This window comes from Durio zibethinus, chromosome 19, assembly GCF_047325235.1.
Source record: "Durio zibethinus cultivar Kanyao isolate XHJ-2024 chromosome 19, ASM4732523v1, whole genome shotgun sequence".
Lineage (NCBI taxonomy): Eukaryota > Viridiplantae > Streptophyta > Magnoliopsida > Malvales > Malvaceae > Durio > Durio zibethinus.
The window spans coordinates 1,338,057-1,361,426 of NC_143180.1; the positions used below are offsets into that span (position 1 = coordinate 1,338,057).

Consider the following 23,370-nt stretch of genomic DNA (forward strand, 5'->3'; position numbering starts at 1 on the left):
AATCTCTCTACAAAGCTCTCAAGAGGAAACCTCAGCTCTTGTTCTCTTCCATCATTGTATATTAAAGGTAATTTTACAAACAATAGAACAACCTCTCTAAGGCTAAGTGTTTGCTAAGTTTAAGTATAAGAAAATGATGAATGAATAACAAGTAAAAATAGGATACAATAAATACAAAGATGTGGACTTTGAAGCTCTAAAAACTATTTATTTTTTTTTAGAGAATAAAAATATAGCTTATTGGCTCTTGCTCTCTTGATTCATCAATCCTCTTGGTGTGTTAGAGTGCCCAATTTATAAAGAAATTGAAGAAGTAGCCATTGGAAAAGCTTGGGATGTGAAAGTAGCCGTTGAATGCATGAAAAAAATAGTCGTTGGTGTGATTCTACCCAGACTCGATCGATCCCATCCTTGAGGGAATCGATTGGTTCAAGTTTTATGCCATTTCATGCTTAAAAAAATATGACCCGATTGATCTCTTCCATGAGGGGATCGATCCTGTCAATGACTGGGTGATTGTCTCTTATTTTATTTTGCAATATATTCACTAATTTGATCATATCTTGAATTATATAAATTCAAATCACAAATCGTTTGAAGATTTAGAAACTAGACTTAAAGGGCTTTCTATCCATAAAATTCATCACCTAATTCATTGAGTACGAATTATGGTGAATTTTTAAAGTTACCTTTTGTGCAATTTTCCTGACAACTGCAGAGTGTCTAGTAAAAATTTAAAATTTTTTCTTAAAAAATTTGGATTTTGGTTTTGTTTGATCCATTAGAAAGTAGACTCAAAGAGTTTTTCAACCATATAAAATTTAAATATTAAAACTTTGTGAATTAATACAGAAAAATAAAATAAATTCAATGTTGGAAAACTTTGTTCTTGTAAATAGCTTTCTTAAGTTAATTTTTTTTCTCAAAACCAATATTATCAAAATTGTATTAAGTCCAAAATAAATAAATTTACTTTAAAAACAATAATTGGACTTTCATTTAAGCTCAAATAAATAATCTTTAAAGATATATTTGGTTTGAGAAATATAAAACCAAGAAAGGATTGTTTAAACTTTGAAAATCATATTATTTATTTAGTACCAAAATATAAAACTTAAGAACATGTACTAAATAAATCTTTTTCAAAATTTTGATCAAGTTTATTTATCTTTAATGTTTTTTCATTTCAAAATAAAAATCAATTCAAGGCTAACAGAGACAGAATATATTCATATTGGAGATGACATGATGTATGCTATATAAGAAGAACCTACCAAAGCAATTTTTGGCTGAAGAAGGAAACACTATTTTTTTTTTTTTGTAAAATAGGCTTCCCACAAGAGCAATGAAGGATTAAACACACTTTGAGGCATGGTATGGTTACAAACCATCTCTAAATTTCCTTAAAATATTTGGATGTTTGTGCTTCACTTATATTTCACAGATCAAGAAAGATAAACTAGATAAAAGAACACTTTTAGGCATCTTCATGGCTACAGCTCGGTTGTAAAAACTTGTAAAGTTTTCCAACCACAAACTAAAAATATTATTATAAGTAGGGATGCACACTTTATAAAAGATGAAGAGTGGAACTGGGATGATGCAAAGAAGATGGATCCAACCTTAAAAGAGTTTAATATCAAATTTTCTATTTTGGACACAATAGAGCAAAGCATTGGAAACTATGAGAATGAAATAGTGGATGATAGTCTTATCAGAGGCACAAGATTATTTTTTTATGTTTATCAAAAATGTAATATTACTATGTGTTAACCTACAGATTATGAAAAAGCTAAGATAGATCAAAATTGAATTGCTATAATGAAGGATGAGCTGTTCATGATTGAAAGGAATAAAACATAAAAGTTGGTTAATCGACCCCAAAACAGAAAAGTAATTGGAGTCAAGTGGGTGTACGAACCAAGCTTAATGCTGATGGCTCAATCAACAAGTATAAAGCTAGACTTATGGTCAAAGGATATGCTCAAATACTCGATGTGGACTATTTAGATACCTTCACACCAGTCATTAGACTCGACACCATCAGGCTCTTACTCGTCTTTACAGCGTAAAAGAATTGGAAAGTGCACCAATTAGATGTCAAGTTAGCATTCTTGAATGGTTTTTTGTAGGAAGATATTTATGTAGAGCAATCGGAATGCTATGTAAAGGAATGAGAAGAAGACAAGGTCTATCTTCCTAAAAAGGCACTTTACGAATTGAAGCAAGCTCTAAGAGCTTGGTATAATAGGATTGATGAACATTTACAAAACTTAAGATTTGTTAAAAGCTTATTTGAATCAACATTATATGTCAAGCACAATAGAGCTGACATTCTTATCACCTTACTATATGTGGATGACCTGTTTATGACAAGAAAGAACACAAGTATTGTGGAGAAGTTGAGCAAGAGATGATGAAGTTTTTTTAGATGACAGATTTTGGATTGATGACTTTCTTTCTTGGAATGAAAATCAAACAGAATAAACATGAAGTCTGTATCTATCAAAAGAAATATGCCAATGAGATTTTAAAAAAATTTAAACTCGAAGAATGTAAAAAAATGAGCACACCGATAAACTCAAAAGAAAAGCTCTGTAAAGAAAGTGGAACAAAGAAGATTGATCAGGCATATTTCAAAAGCCTGATTGGTTGCTTGATGTATCTCACAACAACTTGGCTTGACATGTTGAATGTTGTAAGCATTTTGTCTCAGTTTATGCACTGTGCAAGCAAATGGCATCTTAAGGCTGCAAAGAGGGTGCTTACATATGTGAAATGCACATGTGACTTTGGCATTAAATACAAAAAGAGCAAAGAGTTCAAGTTGGTTGGTTTTTCAGATTGTGATTGAGGAGGTTCCATTGATGATATGAAAAGCACTTTAGGCTATTGTTTCACACTTAATTCTAGTATTTTCTCATGAAGCTCAAAAAATAAGAAACTGTAGCTCAATCTACAATTGAAGTAGAATTTATTGCTGTTACACCTGCTATTAATCAAGCTTTATGGCTAAGAAAGATTTTAATCAATCTTAACTTGGAGCAGGGGGAAAGCACGGAGATTCTTGTTGACAATCAAGCTACTATTGCTATCTCTCAAAATCCTGTATTTCACGGGAAAACTAAGTATTTCAATATTAAATTATTCTTCTTAAGGAAAGCACAGAAAGATATAGCTATTGTTTTTGTCTATTGCAAAACAAAAGATCAGGTTGCAGATGTTTTCACCAAGCCACTGCTGGTTAGCAAGTTTGAATTTTTTAGGACAAAACTTGGTGTTTGTAGCTTCTAAAACAAAGAGGAATGTTAGAAGACATGTTTAAGACTGTTGATGTGAATTCATAAATTTGCTTATTTCTATTTTTTTGTTATTCATGTTTGTGGTCATAATATAATCTTAGGATCATAATTTTAATGTGTTATTAATTAAGCTTTAAATTATAATATTTCTGATGATGTTAAATAAGAAAATAACGACACTATAGAATGTGGTCCTTACTTGACAGTTGGCATTGGCATAGTTATGTCAGGAGGAGTCAATGTGACAAGTTTTACGCTTTTTCCTGTTTTAATCATTGATTATACATAAGAAAATGGTGAAGTTCTGTGTTGTAATATGGCTATTTTCACATTTTTTTTCTTTAGGCAAGTAAATAATGAGAGGTTGTTATTAATTGAATGAAGATTATAGAAGTGTGTAATTTGTTCGTAAAATATCTTTTGTTTGTCTTTTTCCATGAAGGCTATGTCATTGCTGGGAGTTACCCTTTCTGCTTTTCCAAAAGTGTTTTGGTACTATATCTGATACCAACTTATCTGGTCTTTTAAAGGAGTATTTCTTTTTTCTTCTTTTATTGTCAGAAAATATTTGGATTTTTCATGAATTGGACGTCCTAGTGTGGAGAGTTTGAGAGTTAGATTAAACTCTTTTTCTTTAATAAATAAAATGGGGTAATTAAATTATTCCAATCCATAGATCAAAGATAAAATGTGTGCATCAAATATTTTACTGATTGCATTCTTTTAAACGGAAACGAACTTAATGGTATGAAATGAAACGTGCATTGATTGTGTTGGACCAGTTAACAGTTACCGCATTTGCTTTTTGTCTTAGGTTCCTTTTTCTTTCCCCAATTTGCTTATCTTTTCAAATGATGGAGATTAGATGATTTAGACAAGCTAATCGTCTTTAACTTTTCAAGACGTCTAACTTTATCAGCTGCAACTTTAATGCATCCTTAAGGGACCCTTTGGCTTTCCAGCATGAATGATGATCAGGCGCTTGTATGCAGAGGACCCGGTTTGGCCTGATTTGTGATTGCATTTGTTGAAGTCTTCATTATCAAGATCTTATGTCAAGGTAAAATTAATTTATGTCACACCCTATCACCAGCTTTCGACTCAGATATATTAATCTTCGTCTCCTTTGGGGATGCTTCTTCTTCAGAGGACACCATTCCACCTGGTGACAAATTGTCTTCGGTCCTGGTTGAAATAATTATTTGATGTTTCAATGATTCTGGTGAAGGGAACTCACTTAAGCAATCTGACTCAGGGTAGTGCAGCATAATTCCAAATGTTTGAGTTACCATTTACATGAGAAATCATTCAAGATCATCGTAGAGGAATTTTTTTTTTCTGACACACGTCACAAACAAGTGCTTAACTTGAAAAGGGAGAAAATGAAGAGTAACCTCAGCAACTCTAGCCTGCAATTCTGGTGTAAGGTGGGGTCTTCTAATGTTATAATAACTGGGTAAGGAGAACTAGCAAAAGCATATTCCTTTATGGACATAAAAACTTGACAAGTGAAAGTGGAGAAGCCAGGGTCCTACATTTATTCATTAATGATGGTGTGAGAGAAATTTCAACCTACAATTACCGAAATCGAGTAAACTGATATATATAATGATTATAACTAGAATGCAGTTGATAATGGATAGTAAAACATTGCATCTGAGTCCTTAAAAGATGGTTTGAATTGCAAATGCAATGTCAAACTGCAGGTTCAAAAACTTTGGCTGAAACTAGTGTTCACAATGTGTTTCAACCCAAGAACAAGTTGCCAAACTTGGCCTTAAACAAGTCATAACCTTGTTATTTATTCAAACATAATACTCTTTAAAGATCCGAAAACCAGGGTGCTTGTAGCAACCAAGTGTACCTGCTCAGTTGATTCCCAGTTAGATAGGAATTATGCCCTGTATATATGAAATTATGTGACAATAGAGCAGTTTCAAACTTAAGCATGATGGGCCTGGTAAGTTGTGATCCTTGTATACCTCATAAATTCCTTCAATGCACTCTTTCTGTAGGAGGTTTTTCAGTAATTGGTGCTGCAGTGAACTTGAACACTGAGAACCGGTAAGCCCGGCAATAAATATGTTATTTACTTTTTCAAAATTTCCTTGATTATGAACAGGACTGCTGTCAATGTCGAATGCTAGGCCAGCCACCAATGGATCACAATTCTTCATTACAAACAGCTGGTTTTTATCATCTTTTACTTGCCTTGTACCATTGTGTATGAGCTTTTGTCTATTTTCTTGTGAAAGATGTGGAAATGAGCAACATCGGTTTTCTTGGATAATTCTGTCTATGTTGTTCCAGTCAATCATGTTGCTATTTATGCATGAGCTTTTCACAGCGCCATATTGTGGCTAAGGAATCATAAATTTGCATAAAGGCCAGTTGAAATTGAGCAATGCCCTTTGTTAAACCTATATTTCTAAGGCCATTTGAAAATTTTCTCGAACTCAAACGCATGCTATTGGTTTCCTTGAAAGGTTGGACGGCCATGGTTGTACTTGGCCAGGTTCTTGCTGGAATGGATGTTGTTTTAATTGACAAATTTTCCTTTATATCTTTATATTCCTACCGGAAAGAATCTATTGTGCTGGTTCTTTGTCGGCCCTTGGACAGGAAGGGTGTCATGATCCACACACTAATTTGAGAGGTATTATCCACTCTAATCCGTTGATATTACGATTTTATCTTATAAAAAATAACTCACAGGTTAAAGGTAGTGTAAACCTTTATATCTCAATACTATCTCTAGTAATCAGCCAATGTGAAATTCATAGTTCCTCTTTAGGACCATGACAAAGGGCATGCCAAGGTGATCAAGCCAGAAATAGAAAAGTAGACCTGAAACAAAAGGATACCTGGATTCCTCAGAACTGAAATGGAAACTAGTCAAGGTTTAATAAGGGAAATCAAATTTGGAGAAGAAAGATAACTCATCCGATTATGGACCTAAACTTAAAGCGAAGGCAACTGCACCTGATTTTCTAAGGCAAAAACATCAAAAATCGGTTACGGCATGGAAGGAAATCAATCCCATTGCTGGGATAGAAGAAAATTTTGATCAACGAATGATGAAAAGAGGTTCCAAGTTCATTACTAAAAGCTTCCCCTTTCATGCCATTTTGCTGGAGATATGTCTTGAAACTGAGCCTATTTTAAGGATATCTCCAACCAAATCATAAAAAGCTCATCTTCCTAGATTCTACACAACCCAAAACCACAATTTTAGAGCCAATAGCTTATTTTAATCACTTCCGTCGGGATTATAAACCGAGCATTGGACTCAATGATAGATCAAATCTCTTTCAAAATATAAAAAGCAAAATGATTCCATCTACAACACACCTCTGCAGCTAATTCATACCCTATCAAAGTATACTTTTTTAATTCCAGATCAATGACACAAAATCGACTAATCATCAATATTACAAAGCAACAAAATCATAACAAAAAAAAAAAAAAAACACATAAATCCCAAATTATCTCAAACAAGTTTCAAAAACATGACAATAAGCAGTCCCACATATCATGTCCTTAAAACACAAATCAGAAGCAATTACTTTAGATGGACCAAACACCAACAAAGTCACAATTAATACCTAAAAGGCTAAAACCCCTTTTATTTTATTTATTATAGAAAAGATAACTGAAGAGCCACAAACTAAAAGATTTAGACTTAATAATTTTTTTTTTCTAAATCAAAAGTTAGCCCTCCCTTGGGACACCACCATTCTTGGGGTCATCACCATTCTTATGATGAAACATGGTGGAGAAATTGGAAGACAAATCAGAGTAAAGTGAAACAACCTTAGATATGTTCCCATTAAGTTCTTGAATAAGTGCAACGTTTTTCACCATGTTGTCAGGAATCTTAGACTGGTGATTCTCGTTGACTTGTTGAATCAAGACACGGTTCCTGTCCAAAACTGACTGAACTTGCTTGAAACTCTTGTCAAATGTTGCCCAAACTTCAGGGTCTCCTTCCACTTCCTCTGAATCTTGGTTCCGATGGTGTTTCAGTTTCTTGTTTGCGTTGGTTGTCGGGTTGTTGGCCATGTTTTTCGATCTTCTTCTTTGTTACTCAGAGGAATTGAGTTTGGTCATTTGCCAGAAGAAAAGGGTAAGGTGATCAGATCATTTCTTTGAGGTTTTGGGTTTGAGTCATTGCAGAGAGGAAGGGGGGGACTTTTGGGGTATAAATTCTTGAAGGTTTGGGGGCGGGTCACCATGGAAGCTGTGGATCTTGGAAGAAAACTTCACTCCACGCGCGACCAAAGTGCGTGTAACAAAGATTTTATTTCTTACGGATAACAAGGTAAACTGCTGTATCTGTCACGTGCGTTAAATATTATTCTAAATGCTACCAATAAATATGATATTTAATAGGTGGATAAATAAAAATAAAAATAAAAATATTTCTAAATTTGTACTTTGAGACTTCAAATTTTTTAAATTTAAAGTATTTTCTTTGCAAATCGTGATGTAACTATAATTTAGAAAGATTTACATTTATTAAAATTGTTATATTAAGAAAAAGTTTTATCCAATAGATATTCATTAAAATCATCATCATTACAAAGATTTTTTATTCAAAAATACATTAAAAATATTAATTTTTAATTAATTTTTTAATCTCACGTTTCATTCTTTTTTGATAGCATCATCACACAACTGTTTAGGTAATACTTAAAAAAGAAGAATTTATTATTTTATTTACCCTTTTAAGTTTTTTATGACAAAATTAAGTGGATTTTTTAATTTGAAAATAAATAAACTTTTAATAATTTGATTAGATATATTTTTTAAATAATACTTAATTTTTTTAACGATTTTAAAAACACTCACACTTTTTCATATATCTTATACATTTAAAATTTTATTTTTAAAATTTCTCATAAAAATCAAATACTAATTAATAAAAAATTAAAAACTATCTTCATACCAAAGGAATTATCTTGAGGAACAAATAACATAAAAAAAAAAAAAAAAGGAAAAGAAAAGCTTCCCTAAAATACTAAGAGAAAAGTCAAACAACAAAGATGTTATCAATTTTGGAGCAAAAGAAGTTGGTAGATAAGCACGCGCCGTGTCTGAGAGTGGTTATAAGGCACATAAGAAATATCTTAGGGTGTACTTCAATTGAAAAAGGGCAAAAAAAGTAAAGGTGGCTTTTTTGTGTAGAAAAATATCTCCGAAAGAAAATATCGCGAAAAAGTGCACTTTTCTGCCTTCTTATTCTTTTCTTCTTTTTCTGGATTGCACATGTCATGGCTGGTCCCCACCCCAATTGTTGTTATTAATTATTAATTTTTATTAGATTTAGTATTTTTTTAAATAAGAGGATAAAAGAGAAAAATCTTCTTATTTTTATTTAAAGAAAATTTAGCCCGACCATTTTAGATGACTAGTAACATCACATGACATCCCAGTCTTACGATATTTTAAAATTTTATTATAATATATAAATAAAAGTTTATAAAATATTTTTTATAATATAAAATTATAAAATTTTTTGATAAAATCGGATAACATTTAATAAATTGAATGTAAATTTTCATAAATCACATGTTAAATTTTCAACCATATCAAGAAAAATAATATTTTTCAAAAAAAAATAGCAATATATTTTTTTAATTTTCACGAGACAAATTCTTATAAAACAAAATTGAAACTTTTGAGGATAATATACAGCAAAATGAGTAAATGTAATGGATTTTTGTAAATTTTGAAATTTGAGAAAAAAAAAGTGGAGTATAATAATAAAATTAAAATGATTTGACTTGAATAAAGTGAATGGCTAAGGCAGGCTTTGAGAAAAAGCCCATTGAAGCTGCTAGCCTGCCCAAATAAAGACATTTGTTTTAAATTGGGCCTAGATTAGACAGATTTCCAAAGCCCACCCAAGACATGGCCTGATCGAATCAAAATTTCACAAGAAAACATTGTTAGTACAAATCAATATTGTTGATTAAAAACTTGAGGGAAAATCTAAAGCAGTAGCAAAAGAATCAAAATGACTATAATTGAACGCTAATCAGTAATGTTATCCAAGTTCACCCTAGATTCCTTAGGTAAAATATCCATAAGCACCTTGCTTAGTTTTAAATTTCTTTTGGATGGTCAGTGAAAATCAATGTCGTGTCATTTTGTCATTGAACCCTTAAGAATCCGGCGGCAAATCGACCGTGGGTCCATCCAAATGAAACATTAATCTTGAGAACCAACAACAGTGTTCATGCATATTTAAGAAGAATTCAGTAATTATTTCATACTACACATATGCTGAGGCATTTGCACCGGAAAAGAAGCCTGTATTAAACTAGGAATCATTATTCATCATAACGAAGAAAAGAAAGGACGACAAAGATGCAAAAGAAATCAAATCCAATAACTTACGTACTGAATCCAAAGACATAGCCTAATTCAAGTTCTGAGCCTTAGGTTAAGTCACTGAAACAATGTATTTCTTGACTCTTGTCAATAGAAGGGTCAAAGAAACATTTAGTAGACTGAAAATTAGCTGACAAAGAAAAGCAGAGAAGTCTAAGGATCTTTGATTTGGAGTCATGAAACGAATATCATATGCATATACATGTTTACAAAAATTTTTCATCAGTTTCATTCACAGCTACACTATGGTGAATATTTACCGTTATGCAAATGACAATTAGAGGCATCTTCAGATTAGAATAAAATCTATTCGATGAGCTTCCTCTTCCTTCCAAGAACTGAAGCTCTTTGAAGCCTAGGGCCTCCCATCCGCCACTTCTTAAAGGCCACCATTGAAGACTGAGCTGCTTCATACACTACAAGATGCACAAACACAATTTTTTACATCTAAAAAAGAAGTAAAAGAAATAAGCTTAAGCTAATAAAAGTACTCTCACGATTGGTTTCTTCTTTGGTTAGAAGGGTAAAGAACTTGGAAGTTGCTGTGTATGCTGCAGTATATGCCTTGGTCAAGATCTCCTTATACCTGATCTTAAATGCTGATAAGAGCAAGATTTCAACACTTTTATCCCCAACCCTGTCCCACAAAAACAAAATTAGTGAGAATCCATTTTGGTTTCCGCATGAAAATTGGATAGGACAGATTATGCATTCAATGAGACCAACACTAGCTATTAACAAGTTAAATTTTACCACAAAAGTAATTAACAAAACTATCATATAGCAGATTGACTACCAGGCTAACTACCTTAAAGTAAGTAAAGTTTATGCTTATAATTCTAATCACAATGAACACGAACGAGCATCTAATATTCGTCATCTAATTTGAAACCTATTTAAATCAGTCTTGCTCAGAGGAGAGACTCACAGTGGTGCTATCTTGCATCCAAACTCATAGAAATATGGAGACCGAAATTTAAGATCCACGCAAGCTGCATCAGCTTGGATCTCCAGTCTTGTTCTGCCCATACCAAAAAAATATCATCAATAACACACAAAAACAACTTTGCAAGCAAATAAATAAATAAATAAATCATCAAGACATGAAAATCATATGGTGGACGACCAAATAAGTTAATCATCGTCCTTCCATTCCAACAACACAGTCCAACAAAATTCATTGAGACATAAAATCAAACAACTAACGGAACTACAAAACCAAATTCAACATCATCAAAATTCAAAATCAATTGAAAAACAACTACAGCCCAAACTACCTGATCAGAAAAATAACAATTTTCTAGAGCTATTTAGGGGAAAAATTACTTTTGATTGAAACAGGCGGGAACGCTTATTGATATTGCTTGCCTTAAGTATAATTCTTGAGCAAGCCACAATGGCAACTCCACCTTTGCTCCTTGTTCAACCTAAGAACCAAACATCAGAAAATTAACCCTTTTGTTTTAAAGGTTAAACAGGAAAAGCTTAACAAAAACTTACGGAGTTTGTTTCGGAACTGGGATCAATTATAACTCCATTAGCAGATTTATGGAAAACAACTGGAACAAACTGCAATTAAAAAAAAAAAAGATGAGATCTTTTAGATTGGAAATTTGGGAATTTAAAAGTAAGCAAAATTGGGAGGGGGGAAGTGTTAACCAACCTCTTCCTCTGTAAGAATATCATCGATGTTGTAGTAATTTGCCATTTTCTTTGTTTATCTCTTTCTGGGTTTCTCTTTGATTCTGGGAAGAAGGAAATGGGTAAAGAAAAAGGCACGCAAAAGAAAACTATGTGAATAGTTGAGCTGATTTATTTGATTTCTTTTGAGAGGGAAAATTGAAGGGAAAAGGAGGGAAAGGTCAAAAAAAAAAAGGCGGCTGAAGCAACTCAACTTACTAAGCGACCCGAATTAAATCAATTTGAGAAATTCGATATTTATTACAAATCAAATTTGAACTTAAAAATTAAAATTTGATTAAATTTGAACCGAATACAAATAACAAATTTTGAATTAAACTTGAGTTTCTTGCATCGCACAGTTGGACTTGAGTACACTCCTAGTTCAGCCTGTCAAATTCATCCTTCATAATCATGGGGACTTGTCTTTTTCCATGTTTTCTCTTTCTAGGTTGTTGGATCTTGACATTGCATGAATGGTGAGTCCAATTAACTGTCTTCCAATGTTTTATGATATGCTGAAGTGTTTAAAAACTCTGTTTATTACAATGTAAGAACAGTGTGTTTCAAGGAAGGAACATGAGACGTGTCCCCAAATAAGATCATAATGAGATTGAATTCAACTGTCACATGAAAAATTAGAAAATAACAATTTCTCCCAGTTGGAAACTCAAATCAAAGATTCTTAGGCCTGCGCTTGAAATTGGTGTTTCTAGGCTTATTATATAGGTATTCAACTTACTATAATACAGAAACTTTACAAGAATCAACTGCAAGAAGCAACCATAGTAATAAAATGTTATAGCTCAGTCATTTCTACAAATTTTTGTTCCTCCTTCAGTTTCAAGTGGACAGCTTTAAATTCTATGGGATTTGGAGTTCATGAACCTGAAGAGAACTCTGCAGTCTAGTTCCATTGAATCGCTCGGTGAAATGTCCAGTCGGATGGATTCAACGTGGTTTTCCCATCAGCAGCAACAAGATCATAAGGTGAGTCCTCTGAGAATTCAGTTGGCATGGATGTCCAGTGTAGAGATGGCTTCCATTCAGCTTCTTTGAGTACTTTTAGTATCTCTGCCACTACTATTTTGCTCCCCTCAGCAGATAGATGAACTCCATCACTGATGAAAACCATAAATTTGATAAACCAATTTAGAGATAAATTTCACTGCAGGTAGTTGACTGCAAGTTTGATGTTTCACTTGTGAAAATTAGTGAAAGGACAAACTTTGAAAGATTAGTAACCACTCCATTACTAATTATATATAGCAAAAAAGGGAAAAACAAAAAGAAAACAAAGAAAAGAGCCTAATCCTGCTCCATTGTAATTACAGTTTGGGTTTGGTCTCCCCAAGATTAATGGTATTCAAGCACCATTAAACTTCATTCAAGTATCTAGAATCAGAATTTTGGTTCCGGCATCTCATTCTTCTTTGCACCCATTCTAAGACACTGTTCCTGCTACATATTCTTAATCCAGAGAGGCTTTCTTTCTTTCTTTCTTAATTTTTTTAATCAACAACAAAATCTGCAACTCTTTCATCCAATTAGATTTTTTGTGTGAAATTTCATTGTACAATGTTGGAATTAGGAAAAATCAATGTTTTCGGAACTTCAGAACACAAGTGAACTAGCACTGGCAGCAGAACTTCCATTTCAGATTTCCATACAGGAACTATTAATACTACAGCAAGAGATACACTAGTTCCCAAAATTACCCTATCAAGATGTTGCCTAAAGTAACTGGCAAGAAGGGGGGGGGGGGGGGGAGAAGACAGACGAAAGCTATATGAAGAGATGTAAGTGGAACATAAAGCACATGGATGATTCACAAATAAAGCCATTGAACTTCCAAAATGTAATTGATTTAGAAAAAAGATATGGAAATTGTAGATAAGCAAACTTACGTGAAGCAATCAGTTGTCCAATTATCTCTTCGTTGAAATGCAGTAAAAAGATCTACCACCTTCACATCCAATTCCTGGCACAGCTTTACACAAGCTTCTGCATATTTCTGGCATAACTCATTTGTTCGAACAAGGTGGCTTAAAAATTCACTGATTCACCGAAGGGGCATCTTAGATTGACATTTTGCAATAAGAATTAAGAAAGAAGGGAAAGAGGGCATAGAAAACATGCATTACAGCACCTTGTGTTCTTATTTACTCTATCTTCATCAACAGGAGGACATGTAAGAAAAATGAGACGCGTTGAATCTGAAAGGCTCTGATTTTCAGAAAAAGGAAAAAGAAGTTAGAATGAGCATCAAAATTTAGTCTCAGACAATAAAAAGACCGGCTAGGTTGAGCTTAAGGCTGCCATTTCACAAATACAAGCAAACAAATGAAAAACTGAAAATTTTCAAGCATTTGAAACCATTTTCTTCTCTCTGATCTGGTCCAAGTAAATAGGACATTTCTGTAACCTCATAAGAATGAAGATTTTCTGTCTATTTCTCAATTGCATTCAAGAAGAGCCTCTCACTTTTGCTGTTAAAATGAGTCAGCCTTTTCCTTTTCCTTCCCCTAAGAAGTCATTCCAGTAGTTGATTTTATATCTTTTTATTCTTGAAAACATTTTGGCATATTCCGTAGGCTCCATCTCACATGATAAAGCTCTACATTTTATCTAAATAATGAATAAGTTCATCTTTGCACTATCTCCAACATCCACATAATCGGCTCTCCATGCTTATGAGCTACGGACTTCATGCCATAGATTGCAAGTATTGCCTTACAACTCCTAGATTGGCTTGTTTCTCTAACAGCGACAGTAATGCATCAACATCAACTGAGCAATATATTGAGAAAGTACCTGAAGATGAATTACTATTTTCCTCATGTTTTCAATATATTCAGGAAGTGGAACATGAGGGCCAAGGCCAGATGGATGAGGCCCCATTGAATCATTACCGCCAAAATAAGTTATTATCAGAGAAGGCTGCGTAGCAGCATCCTGTAATGCATAAGAAAACAGAAATACAATGTTAATATCAAAACACCACTTTGGAGAGAGAATATCCTATAAATATGAACCTGGACACTAATACCTATATAATTGACAATCACATACAGAATGATAGAAAATGTTTCCCCTACTATCTTAGCTAAATATTCTGACATTTGACAAACAAATTACAGGAAGCCTTATCAGGATACTAACATGTTCACAGATTGGTTTTTAAGTTTTAGCATCAAGCACTGTCTGAGTCCAATATCCAGGGTTGAGCAAACATCTTCTATGGTTTCAACCATTTGAAGAAATTTCATTAATGATAATGGCTTCCTTTTCTTTTTCCCCATATTTGGGAGTGTGACCATGTAAAATCAAATTGGATAGTACATGGATGCTCCAAAAGCATTAATCACTATTTTGAGAAGTTTGATGTAATAAGTAGCAAAACTTTAATACCTTTGGGAAAACATGATCGAGCACCTCTATGGCACGCCGTGAATTCCATCCATAATATCCTCGTAAAAGTATGTCAGCCTGCAAGGATTCCCATAGAACACAAACAACACACATAAAGTAAGAGACTTAATATAAATGGCAAATTCTTTCACATCTGCAAATTATAGAAGAATCATCATAGTGCAGTTATTGGCACAAGAACATCCACCCAGAATTAGGAACATAAATTATGTCTCTCTGCAAAGAGCCTAATAGCATGCGATTTCAACTGTAACTTAATTTGTTTGGTGAGACAGATGAGAAAAGGCAGAATAATGAGATCAAATAATTGGAAGGCCAAAGAACAAGTGGAAATCAAATAATAAAAAGAAAATTACATTTACCATAAAAAATTTTGTAACTTTATTTCTAGATCATGCTCATTTTCACTCTCTCAAAATTCTAGGTTCAATCTGTATAACCAAAATTCAATAGAACCCTCCTTTAACTCATAGAAATTTGAATAATTGCTATTTATAGTGAATAAAAACTGGTTAAAATATTCATCTGTCACATTAAATTCCCTCCCACATTTCACTCATACTAAGAAAGAAGGACAAAACATGTTTCTTTCTCTTCCTTTTCTTTCTTTCCTCCGCTACCACCTGATTACTACACAGGAAAGCAGATTAAAACAAGCAAACAAAGCAGATCAATACCAAAAAAAACCGAGCTTTTTTGATAATCAAATAACCCAAATGATCATTTATCATAAACAAAAACAACAACAACAAATACAACAAAAACAACAACAATGGATCAAACCAACAGTGACAACCTCGTATGGAAAAAAACCTAACAGAAGAAAGACATTGAAAATAACCCAAAGAGAGAAACAAAGAGAAAATACTTTGCGAGCATAGACGTCAGCAAGGATAGCACCCCATCCACCATTGCTGAAACTAAGTTGGACAATGGATGATCCAAAGAGAACGAACTGTGGCCTAACTGGTCCCACCATTTCTCTTTCTTTTCTCTTTCTCTTTTTTTTTTTCCTTTACTTTCCCTTCTATCCCTTGAATGTGAATGTAAAGGAAAGTGGAGCCTAAGATCAGCCTTCTCCCAACGTGCTTCTCTCTGCTCTATTTATGATAGGCGTTTTAGCTTCTGTTTGGTTGTTGGAAAACCAACTACTCTTCTTCATTTTTTTTTTTTCTCTTTTTTTTATTTACTATAAGTAAATAATTTATTTTATCATTTTTATTAATAAAAATTAGTATTTATTTTTTCCTCGCGTCATTGCATATCATGAAAGTTATACATTCGAAATTAATATCAACAAAAGTCAACATGGCATGCAACTTATGCATTAGAAATTAATATACCTATAGGATTTTTTTTTTTTACAATTTATGATCAATAATAATTCATAAACAGGATTAAAAAGGGGACAAATAAGTTACATTAAAAATAATTAATATATATTATGAGATATGCTTTGTTATACTGGCTTCTTTTTTTTTTTTTTTTTTTTTTTTGCGTGGGGACAAAGTCTATATGCAGTCTAGAACCTACAGTTAGGTTTTTTACATGCCTAATTTTGACAAAATGCCATGCATTGCATGTTCTCTTATGCATGAGTTTCAAGCTTTGAAGTTGTCGATCATCCCAACTTCAAACAACACAGATGAGGAAGTTCTCTTGTACATATTCTCTTATGCATAGATGGGTATTTTTTGCGAAATATTAGTAAAACCGAGTATGTAAGCAGCACTAATAGTCATATAATTTAATTTATTGGTAAAATGTTGAATTTTTAATTTTAATAATTTAAATTTAAATTCTGTCAATTTCAAATGAAAAAAATTACGAAACCAGCATGGTATTTATGCAGTGGAGAGAAAACAGATGGGAAATTGATGGTGACATTTATGTTGTCGGTCAAGGGGTGAGGGAGGTGGAGAGCAAGGGAATCAGTGGTGTTGGTAAATGACCCACCAAACTTTGCTAAGCAATAAATGCAACTTGTTACACATTTCTTTTATTATAAAATTAGGAACAAGTCTTCCAATCAAATCTCAAGAATTTTTGGCCAAAAAAACTCAAGATTTAACTCTTAATTCATCCTTTTCTCCATCCATATCACCATAATAAAACCTATAAACAATTCTCCATCTTCCTTTAATAAAGAGAAAACCATCCTTCATTTTCCAAATCTGTTTCACCTCCATGAAAGTTCTGCTTTTACTAGTCATTTAATAAGCCTGGCAAATTTGGGAGTCTTATGGTTTTTTTCGCTGCTGCTTCCAATGGGGCAAGGTTTTTCCCTGATTGGACAGCTTTGGAAGGAGGGAAGCAAGAGAGGGAAAGTAAGGGTTATCAGAAACCAACTACAAATGCTGCAATGATTTATGAGTTATAAAGCCTAAGGGCATTTCCAAAGGAAATAGTAAAGATTTAAACATATGTGAGAAAACTGGTTGATTAGTCTATTTCTTCTGATAGAGAATTTAATTCTATTTGCCAGAATAGTGCCATCATTCAATGAAGCTCGTCACAAGAAATGAACAAATATGTATATGAACAAAATTACCATGTTCATTAATCAATAATCTTCTGATTCTGTGTCATTGAAATCAATCCACTGTTGTTTAGAAAATGAAGTTTCTTACAGTTTATCACTCACCCCCTTGATGGGGTTTTACAAAATTGACTAAGTTCCGTAGAAGATGGGGTATTTTACGAAATCAAGAACGAAAAAAATACATGAATTTATTCCTTTCTTTGAAGAGATAAAGAATCAGGCTGTCAATCCGAGCTCAAATAACCTGCATGGAGGTGGTCCAACAACGGAGGCAAAAAATATTGGGGCCTAAAAGGCTAATATGATATGAGAAACTACTTTCAAAACTGAATCTATGTCCAAGTCAATGCTTTCTTTACTTGTAAAAGCCACAAGGCCATTTGCATTGCCAAAAGACGAGCTTCCAACAAGAGCTCCTCCAACTGGATAATTAACCACCGAAATAAGGATTTCTTCTGCATCATCTTTGCCTCAAAAACTGCTTCAGAAGAAACTTTTCCGATGATCAGAAATGTCTCTAGAGAAGAACCCTGTAACTGTCCATGAAAATCAAAATGCAAGCAGCAGTCAAGACAATTTAGTGACAAATCCAAATTCGAAAGTAGGTATAATGCTCGAACAATAGGCTCATTATTGGTGACCTTATGCAAACAAGAACTTGATGAAATTAAAGATGCGGCAAGCTAGACAATACCAGAGAGTTATTGACTGCTCTTAAGCAATCATTTGTCTTCAGCATTAATAGAATATTCCGGGGGAGTCTGCTGAGAAGCTTTGATATTTGGGGGAAATATTGAGATGCATACATCTGCAAAACAAGATAGACATCACCAAGCAAGAAGTAAGAACCAATCAAATAAAAGAAATCAGCATTCCAACCTACTGATATAGAAATAATAATCTCTAAGACAAAAAACAGAGCATCATTTGGAATCAGACCCTAACTCAGAAGGAAACCAGTAACCGCGAGAAAAATTATCATTGAAGGCATCTATAAAAACATCAACACTTTATAAGATCACCTGTAATTCTGAACGATCACTGTCAGTGCCTTTTAAGACCAAATGATCCACAGCAGGGTCAATGACCCTATTCCAGGGCTTCATGGTTAGAATGCCTGCAAATAGCGCATACAGATCCTCCCCAGCACCCAATTTCACACTATTTACCTTTATTTCATTAGCATCAGCAAACACCAATGCCTGCAATGAATGTCAAAGCATGAACAAAATGCATCATCAAGTTGCTCACAAACAAAAACCATAAAAGTATGTACCCTCCAAAGAGAAGCATAGCTGAATCTGGTAGAGAAATCAAGTTCTTTATAAAGACCATGGTCTAGAAGTATCAACTGTGGTTTTTTCTTGCCTGCGTACAAAAGGACAAAAGAAAATAGAATAAATATTCAGATCAGGAATCCTAATCTTTTATTTGGAGAAGTGACTAAACTTCACAACCAAGCACATGAAAAGCTTCTAAAAGAAATGCATCACAGGAACTGAGATTTTTAAAAAGGATGAGTTCTTATACATCTCAGTGGAAGGCCTAATGTTCTCTAGATTTCTCTACTTTTCTTCCATGACCACATTCTAGAGTCTCTGGAAAGAGGTACACTGGTACAGCAGGTTTTAGTCAATTTATTATGAATGTATAACATTTAGAAACCAATTTTTTCCCTTACGAATCAAAAGCTCCCCAATATATTCCTTTACTCAGCAGTTTTATGATTGAAAATCTAAAAGATGGCATCACCACTAGCAGTGAACAAATTCGTGCAGAAAGAGGGGGCACCATCCTAGACGGGTCAAGCTGGAAGAGATCCAATTGCTTTCACCAAAAACTGACAGAATAATACTTAGCTTACCGAGAATCATTAAGAAAACAAGAAAGATTTAACATCAACTCTTCCCAATTTCAACTAGTTAAGAACTACCAGAGACATTCTTGAATGATCTCAACATAAAAGAAACCCTCACCAAAAATGCTCCTTTTGCCAGAAGGTAATGGCCGAACTAATAAATTAGCAGCATGCGGATCACAATGAACAAATCCATGTTTAAATATCATCTCAGCAAAAGTTCGACTAACCTGCATAGAAACAGATTACATATATATCATCAAGATTAGTTTCTTGCATATATCTTATAATAATCACATAACCATAATCATTATATATATATATATATATATATTCTTTCCTACACATAAATATTAAAGTCTCATTCTCATAATACCAGAATGATTTTCCCAACCTTGTTAATAAAAAGTATAGCGAAGATGAATTAATACAGCTTCTAAATGCAGAAAAATAATTGGTTAACAATATCAAGCCAAGAACTTACTAATCTTGCAACTTCATTGGGTTGGATTCCAAGTCTTCTAATGGTAATCACATCATTCACTTGTGCACCATCCATGAATTCCATTGTTAACAGCTTTGAGGTACTTAAAGACCAATGCACCTTAGGTGCATATACATAATCTGCAATATGAGGAGACAGCTTCCGGAAATTTTCCAAACATTTCACACTGTTCTTTGCCTCTATCAAAAAGTCTAGCTCCTGATGTCAAAGGTTAGAAACAATTAAATGTCATGCTATAGCACCTTGGATGGAAAGAAAGCTAAACACATATTGGATAATCGAAAAACATAAATATCCAAGCAAGAGACAATAGCACATACTCGTCTTTCACAATCAAGGGTGCATTGGAAGGTATACCGACAGAAAGTAAAACACACCAGTACCATGTCATAACGAAACCAATTTTATAATACATCTAGAGTTCTTAAAAGAGTAAATTTAGAGAACCTTTTAAGGATACCAAGACATAAAGGAAATACTGGAAAATATCAAAGAGAAGGTTATCAAAGCAACTTGCCTTGGGTAAACTTTCTCGAATTTCAGCCACCAACCATCTGCATGCATAAGGCAAGAAAATTTATGAACTCTAACAGTTCAAAACAACATAAAACCCAAGAGAAAGACAGAAAAAAAAAATCCTCAAGTCAGGCAAACTCCGCAGTCATGTATCCAGTTATATGTGCACCATAACTCATAATATAGAAGCCAAATAAGGAAATTCTAAAAGACAGTACCTGTAATCAAAAGATGGGAATAACCAATGTAGAGTGTTGACAAGAAATTCCACAGTAGCTTGATCTGCAGCCGCAGTATCTGTCATGTGAGTGTGCTGAACCTGGATTTCAAGAAAAATAATTTGGATATGGAAAGTAAATCCTAACAAGAAACATTCTGATTCCTACATCTGCAAAATTCAAATGAAAATGTTTCCAGGTAACAGTAACAAAGATTGAAACCTTCACAGCAACTTTTTGGCCATCATGAGTACGAGCAACATGAACTTGTGCAAGAGAGGCACTAGCTATTGGTTTGGGATCAAATTCATCGAAGACCTGCACATGAAAAGCTAGTCTAAATGGACAGTAGAGCTTCAAAATGTGAAAAGAAACATTGAAAGCACTTTTTATATTGGAAAAAAAGTTACCAGCCTTAATAATAATTAAAAAAAAATCAAATTCTGCCCATAAAAACATTATGTTTAAAAACAATACGTACTTTATCAGGTGTGTCTCCGAGTTCCTTCTTGAAGACTTCACAGACTTGATCATATGTAGAAACTGGACACCTATTCAACATGGACGCCCTCATTGTCTGAACATATTCCTGAGGAACTAGGTACTCCTAAACAAAACAAAATCTTTCAGCTCAAACCCACAGTTACGTTGTATAATGAATCCAAAAACACATTTTTCAACTATATTCAAAGACACAAACTCAGCATTAGTAAAAGTATACCAACTGCCCAATATGTTGGCCAAGCTTGATATAAATTCCTCCATTTCTAAAACAAAGTTCTTGAAGCTTTCGCGCTGACCTTAAATGAACTTCATGTTTAATCTTTGCTCTCTCATTACTTCCTTCAGGCAGTCCCCATAATGAGTATTCATAATCTAATATCATCATTCAAAAATTTAAAAAAAAAAAAAGGGTTATCAAAATTGAAAAGAAAATAAAGCAACCAAATTCCCAATTACTAGCTAAAATTCTAGCTATGGCATTTAAAGAATGAACAAAAAAACCCCTTGATTATCCCATTAAATCTAACAAATTCAACTGCTTTTTCCACTAAAGTTAAGATTTTTAATTCAAGATTGAAACTTTAAGGTCTAGTCAATCTCTTAATCAAAAAATAAATAAAATATAAAGTTAAAGTCTAAAGGAATTGAAAATGGTTTTTGAGGTACCGAAAACGATGGAGGCGGCAGTAATGGAGTCACGGAGAAGGCGGCGAGGAACGATGGTGAAGACCTTGAGAGCTGTAGCAGGGTCGCCAGAGGTGGCTATAGCGGCGGCGGCGGCGCCTCCCCCGCAGAAGGCGGTGGCGGCAACCGCTAGCTTCCCCCGCGCGCGCCAAAGGGATCGCGTTGCCATGTTTTTCTGGAAGATCGCACGGCTAACGGGCAAGCGAGCGAAAATATTTCTCTTATGTTTCACGGTTTTTTTTTTCTTGCTTTATTTATTTATTTTTATGGTAATTTGGGGTTTGATTTGTTCGACGCTAACGGTTTGGTCCACCCTCTTTATTTATTTTTATAATAATTTGGGGTTTAATTAATAAACTTCACCAAAGAAAAGGCTCAAAAGAGTGTTTTTCATTTGCTTTCGATGGGTTTCCTAAGTAACAAAACAGAGTACAAACAAGAAAAGGCACCTTTGAATTGTTTCAAATGAGGAAGTTATGGCAACTTCTTCAATCTCTTCGATTCAAGTTTCCTGCTTCAGAGTTCCGCCGTCGTTTGCAGAGCAATTACGCGATGTTTCGTTTCTCTTGTATTCAGTCTCCATCCAATTTATGCTTTACGGCTTTCGCCTCCAGCCCACAAAACGTTCCGTCTCGTCGTGGTTTTTTAGGCTTAGCCCATACCTTATCTTAATGAGCCAAAGTTAGGTTGGATTCAGGGTCTAAACCAGATAACTTAACCCCATGATCTATCCTTAATGGGCTAAATCCTGCAAGCTTAGCTATGGGCCACAGCCTTGAGATGTTTATTTCCCCAGTTTACCCACCCAAAATAGATTAGAACTATAAAATAAAAGAAAATTATTTTTTAAAATTTACAACGAAATTAAAAGATTAAGATATATTTATATTTTTAAAAAATGAAAAATTAATATAATTAGCAAAAGACTGCATTATAATCTTTTAACTTTACTTGTAGATTTTAAAAATGTTATCTTAAATATATGACATAATAATCTTAAAATAAAATAGATTTGAAAAGATGAAGCCAATTTAACCAATAGAGATTTTTTAATCTAATAGTTAATTTACCTAAAATTTTTTTTATAATAAAAAAATAAATAGCAAAAGAAAAGCCTACAACAACATCGTCTAATGAACGACAAAAGAAAAGCCTAAATCCCAAATCTAAAATGAGCAAAATGTCAGAAAATCCCCCTCTCAACTTTCAACAAATACATCACATTCCAATGGCCTAATCTTCACCATGGGCAGGACACCTGGAAACACTAATTCTTTTTTAGGCAAATCCAGAACTTACACTTCATTGATAAGCAAAAAGAGGCCAAGAGCCCACAATTTTCATTTTGTAGGTGAAAGATGGGTTTTTCAATTTTATTTTTTTTTTTTAGATCTAAGTTGTTTTTGGTTTTTTAAGGGAAATTATCTGGTTTAGAGGTTCTGTGGTCCATTCTAGGAATAAGAAACCTTCAATTCACCAACATAACTAAAATATGAAAAAAAAAAAAAAAAAAAGGAATGAGATTATTATATAAATATGATATATATATATATATATATATCAAATGATTATGAGAGAAAAAGTGAGAGTGAAATAAAATATTTTTTAATAGAAAGAGGTGTCAGATAAATTATTACAAATGTTGATATTTAATATTTAAATTTATTAAATTTTATCTTATAATTACATGAATTAATTAGATTAAATTTTAGATTAAGTGAGATAAAAATTTT

At 33.4% G+C, this 23,370-nt stretch overlaps 3 protein-coding genes and 1 pseudogene across 10 annotated transcripts; all 4 read right to left on the reverse strand.

Annotated features, from left to right (window-relative positions):
* Positions 1-6,900: 6,900 nt before the first annotated feature.
* LOC111309740 (protein EARLY FLOWERING 4 pseudogene) lies at positions 6,901-7,497 on the reverse strand (annotated as a pseudogene).
* A 2,178-nt stretch (positions 7,498-9,675) lies between these two features.
* Positions 9,676-11,882, reverse strand: LOC111309741 (DNA replication complex GINS protein PSF3-like). The gene is made up of 6 exons (XM_022908744.2): positions 11,362-11,882; positions 11,199-11,267; positions 11,025-11,125; positions 10,627-10,719; positions 10,196-10,335; positions 9,676-10,114 (listed from the first exon to the last, which is right to left on the reverse strand). The coding sequence occupies exons 1-6, from the start codon at positions 11,404-11,406 to the stop codon at positions 10,005-10,007; spliced, it is 558 nt and encodes a 185-aa protein (XP_022764479.1). The 5' UTR covers positions 11,407-11,882; the 3' UTR covers positions 9,676-10,004.
* Positions 11,883-11,967: 85 nt separating this feature from the next.
* LOC111310120 (SGNH hydrolase-type esterase superfamily protein) lies at positions 11,968-15,956 on the reverse strand. Of its 2 annotated transcripts, none has more exons than XM_022909266.2 (6): positions 15,679-15,952; positions 14,790-14,867; positions 14,193-14,333; positions 13,528-13,604; positions 13,286-13,435; positions 11,968-12,499 (listed from the first exon to the last, which is right to left on the reverse strand). In XM_022909266.2, the coding sequence occupies exons 1-6, from the start codon at positions 15,787-15,789 to the stop codon at positions 12,286-12,288; spliced, it is 771 nt and encodes a 256-aa protein (XP_022765001.1). In that variant the 5' UTR covers positions 15,790-15,952; the 3' UTR covers positions 11,968-12,285. The 2 variants fall into 2 exon arrangements, with proteins under 2 accessions (XP_022765001.1, XP_089604374.1); XM_089748248.1 differs by having other exon boundaries at positions 12,070-12,499; positions 15,607-15,956.
* A 1,413-nt stretch (positions 15,957-17,369) lies between these two features.
* LOC111310121 (putative ABC1 protein At2g40090) lies at positions 17,370-22,201 on the reverse strand. Of its 7 annotated transcripts, none has more exons than XM_089748245.1 (12): positions 22,087-22,201; positions 21,171-21,325; positions 20,931-21,056; positions 20,672-20,767; positions 20,450-20,550; positions 20,233-20,269; positions 19,695-19,913; positions 19,329-19,440; positions 18,629-18,720; positions 18,375-18,554; positions 18,047-18,160; positions 17,370-17,888 (listed from the first exon to the last, which is right to left on the reverse strand). In XM_089748245.1, the coding sequence occupies exons 3-12, from the start codon at positions 21,021-21,023 to the stop codon at positions 17,685-17,687; spliced, it is 1,248 nt and encodes a 415-aa protein (XP_089604371.1). In that variant the 5' UTR covers positions 21,024-21,056; positions 21,171-21,325; positions 22,087-22,201; the 3' UTR covers positions 17,370-17,684. The 7 variants fall into 7 exon arrangements, with proteins under 7 accessions (XP_089604371.1, XP_089604373.1, XP_089604372.1 ...); XM_089748247.1 differs by having other exon boundaries at positions 17,370-17,882; positions 21,250-21,325; positions 21,620-22,201; XM_089748246.1 differs by having other exon boundaries at positions 21,250-21,325; positions 21,620-22,201.
* Between the last annotated feature and the right edge of the window lie 1,169 nt (positions 22,202-23,370).

Bases quoted from the DNA above. Each gene is read 5' to 3' on its own strand.
- LOC111309741 (XM_022908744.2), bottom strand. From the start codon at position 11,406: ATGGCAAATTACTACAACATCGATGATATTCTTACAGAGGAAGAG. The intron at 10,720-11,024 runs GTAATTTTTCCC...TGGTATGGGCAG, and splicing joins CCCGCCTGTTTCAATCAAAA to AACAAGACTGGAGATCCAAG. The intron at 10,336-10,626 runs GTGAGTCTCTCC...TTTGTGGGACAG, and splicing joins GGATGCAAGATAGCACCACT to GGTTGGGGATAAAAGTGTTG.
- LOC111310120 (XM_089748248.1), bottom strand. From the start codon at position 15,789: ATGGTGGGACCAGTTAGGCCACAGTTCGTTCTCTTTGGATCATCCATT. The intron at 14,868-15,606 runs GTTGTCACTGTT...GAATCCTTGCAG, and splicing joins TAGGTTTTTTTCCATACGAG to GCTGACATACTTTTACGAGG. The intron at 12,500-13,285 runs GTAAGTTTGCTT...GGTTTTCATCAG, and splicing joins TGGACAACTGATTGCTTCAC to TGATGGAGTTCATCTATCTG.
- LOC111310121 (XM_022909267.2), bottom strand. From the start codon at position 21,806: ATGGCAACGCGATCCCTTTGGCGCGCGCGGGGGAAGCTAGCGGTTGCC. The intron at 19,914-20,232 runs GCAAGTTGCTTT...CTTTGACATCAG, and splicing joins TTCGAGAAAGTTTACCCAAG to GAGCTAGACTTTTTGATAGA. The intron at 17,889-18,046 runs GTATTGTCTAGC...TTTCATGGACAG, and splicing joins GAGCAGTCAATAACTCTCTG to TTACAGGGTTCTTCTCTAGA.